Source organism: Camelina sativa, unplaced genomic scaffold (genome assembly GCF_000633955.1).
Source record: "Camelina sativa cultivar DH55 unplaced genomic scaffold, Cs unpScaffold02121, whole genome shotgun sequence".
NCBI lineage: Eukaryota > Viridiplantae > Streptophyta > Magnoliopsida > Brassicales > Brassicaceae > Camelina > Camelina sativa.
In genome coordinates, this window is record NW_010923237.1 from 1 (window position 1) to 1,961 (window position 1,961).

At 40.9% G+C, this 1,961-nt stretch overlaps 1 protein-coding gene across 1 annotated transcript; it reads right to left on the reverse strand.

Annotated features, from left to right (window-relative positions):
* Positions 1–186: 186 nt before the first annotated feature.
* LOC104774238 lies at positions 187–1,951 on the reverse strand (the record flags this gene model as incomplete). Its single annotated transcript, XM_010498893.1, has 1 exon — positions 187–1,951. A coding segment is annotated over exon 1 (1,765 nt), but the record flags the coding sequence as incomplete, so codon positions are not given.
* Between the last annotated feature and the right edge of the window lie 10 nt (positions 1,952–1,961).

Below are 1,961 nucleotides of genomic sequence, written 5' to 3' on the forward strand. Positions count from 1 at the left end.
GACTATAAATCAGTATGTCATCAAAGAAGACCACAACAAAACGCCTGAGATAAGGTTTAAACACTGAGTTCATCAATGCCTGAAAGGTAGCTGGGGCATTTGTGAGACCAAAAGGCATCACTAAAAATTCATAATGTCCCTCAAGTGTTCGAAAAGATGTCTTCTGAATGTCTTCTTCTCGCATACGTATTTGGTGATAGCCTGATCTTAGATCGATTTTTGAGAAAATCACTGAACCATGCAACTCATCCAACAGCTGATCTATTACTGGAATCGGAAACTTGTCAGGAACAGTAGCCCTATTCAAGGTTCTGTAATCCACACAGAACCTCCAGGAGGAATCCTTTTTGCGCACCAGCAATACCGGACTTGAAAAGGGGCTGTTACTAACACGAATGATTCCTGAAGTCAACATTTCATCCACCATCTTCTCCATTACTTCCTTTGTAGAGTGTGGGTAACGGTAAGGTCTTACAGAGATAGACTGTACCCCAGGTTTAAGTGTGATTGAGTGTTCCTTACCTCGTATTGGTGGTAAACAAGTAGGTATAGCAAACACTTTCTCGAACTTCTCTAGCAAAGAATTGATAAGGGGTGATACAACAACTTCCGTGGATAACTTCTTCCCTTTTGATAACTCCATCAAATGTTTATCAGTTAGCGCTTTGCGAGGAGGAGAGTCCAAAGTCTTCAACGATAACGGTTGTCCATGTAAAGAAGGATCACCATGTAATGTTACCAATTGTCCCTTATAAGTAAACTGCCACTCCTGCAACTTCCAATCAACTTCTGTTCTTCCCAGTGTTTCCAACCATTGAACTCCGAGAATAACATCCACACCACCCAAGTCTAAAGCAATGAAATCACTGTCAAATGCTACACCACCCAGTTGGAACTGTACTTGTTTACAAATCCCAGAACCTTGGACAGATACACCATTCCCTAACAATATATCCAAACCCGAAACTGTGTAAACCTTGAGTTTAGTACGGGCTGCCATTGTAGGGGTAATGAAATTATGTGAAGCCCCAGAATCAATCAATACTACTACCTTACTCTTCCCTATCTGTCCCCACAATTTTGTTGTCCTTGGAGAATGCAATCCGAGATAAGAGTTAAGAGATAAACATCTCACTTCTGGAGCTTGAATAATCTCCCCTATATCTTCAGGATGCCACTCCTCATCCATTACTTCCAGTTCCAAACCTTCGACCACCGTTAAAATTTGTAAAGCCTTAAGTGGACATACATGACCACGAGTGTAATTACCTTTACACTTAAAGCAAATCCCCTTGCTTCTCATAGCGTCTAATTCTTCTGCTGTGTGACGTTGTCTAGGGGGAAGAACTGGTCGTGTATTAACTGTGGTTTGAGCTCCTTGACCAGCTGCAGCTTGAACTATCAGAGGTTTATGAGTTGTATATTGTTGTGGAGTTCGGGTTACAAAAGGTCTGGAAGTGATGCTAGTCTTGTTATTCTTCTCACTAATTAACTGGCAAAAGGAACTTGATTCCATTCTTAAAACTGCAGCTTTCTGATAATCAATCCCTTTGGGCTCCTTCATCTTGATTACTTCTTTCATCTCCTGTTTCAAACCATTGTAGAATATCTTTTCCAAATGAGAGTCATCTAAACCAGGAACCTGAGCAGATAAGTCTTCAAATTCTGTTACATAAGCTGCTACTGTCCCAGTTTGTTTGATCGCAAACAAACGATTACCAGGATCCGCCTCAATGGATTCAGCAAACCGTAAAAAGAGTCTCTGTTTGAACTCATTCCATGAACAAAACTCTCTGCGATTCATCTCCCAGTTAAACCACTTTAATACATCTCCCTCAAGACTTAACGCAACCATATCAATTTTATCAAAGTCAGAGTAACGACCGACGCGAAAGAACCTCTCTACCTTGGATAACCACTCATAGACTTCGGATCCATCAAAAACAGGCATATCAATCTTC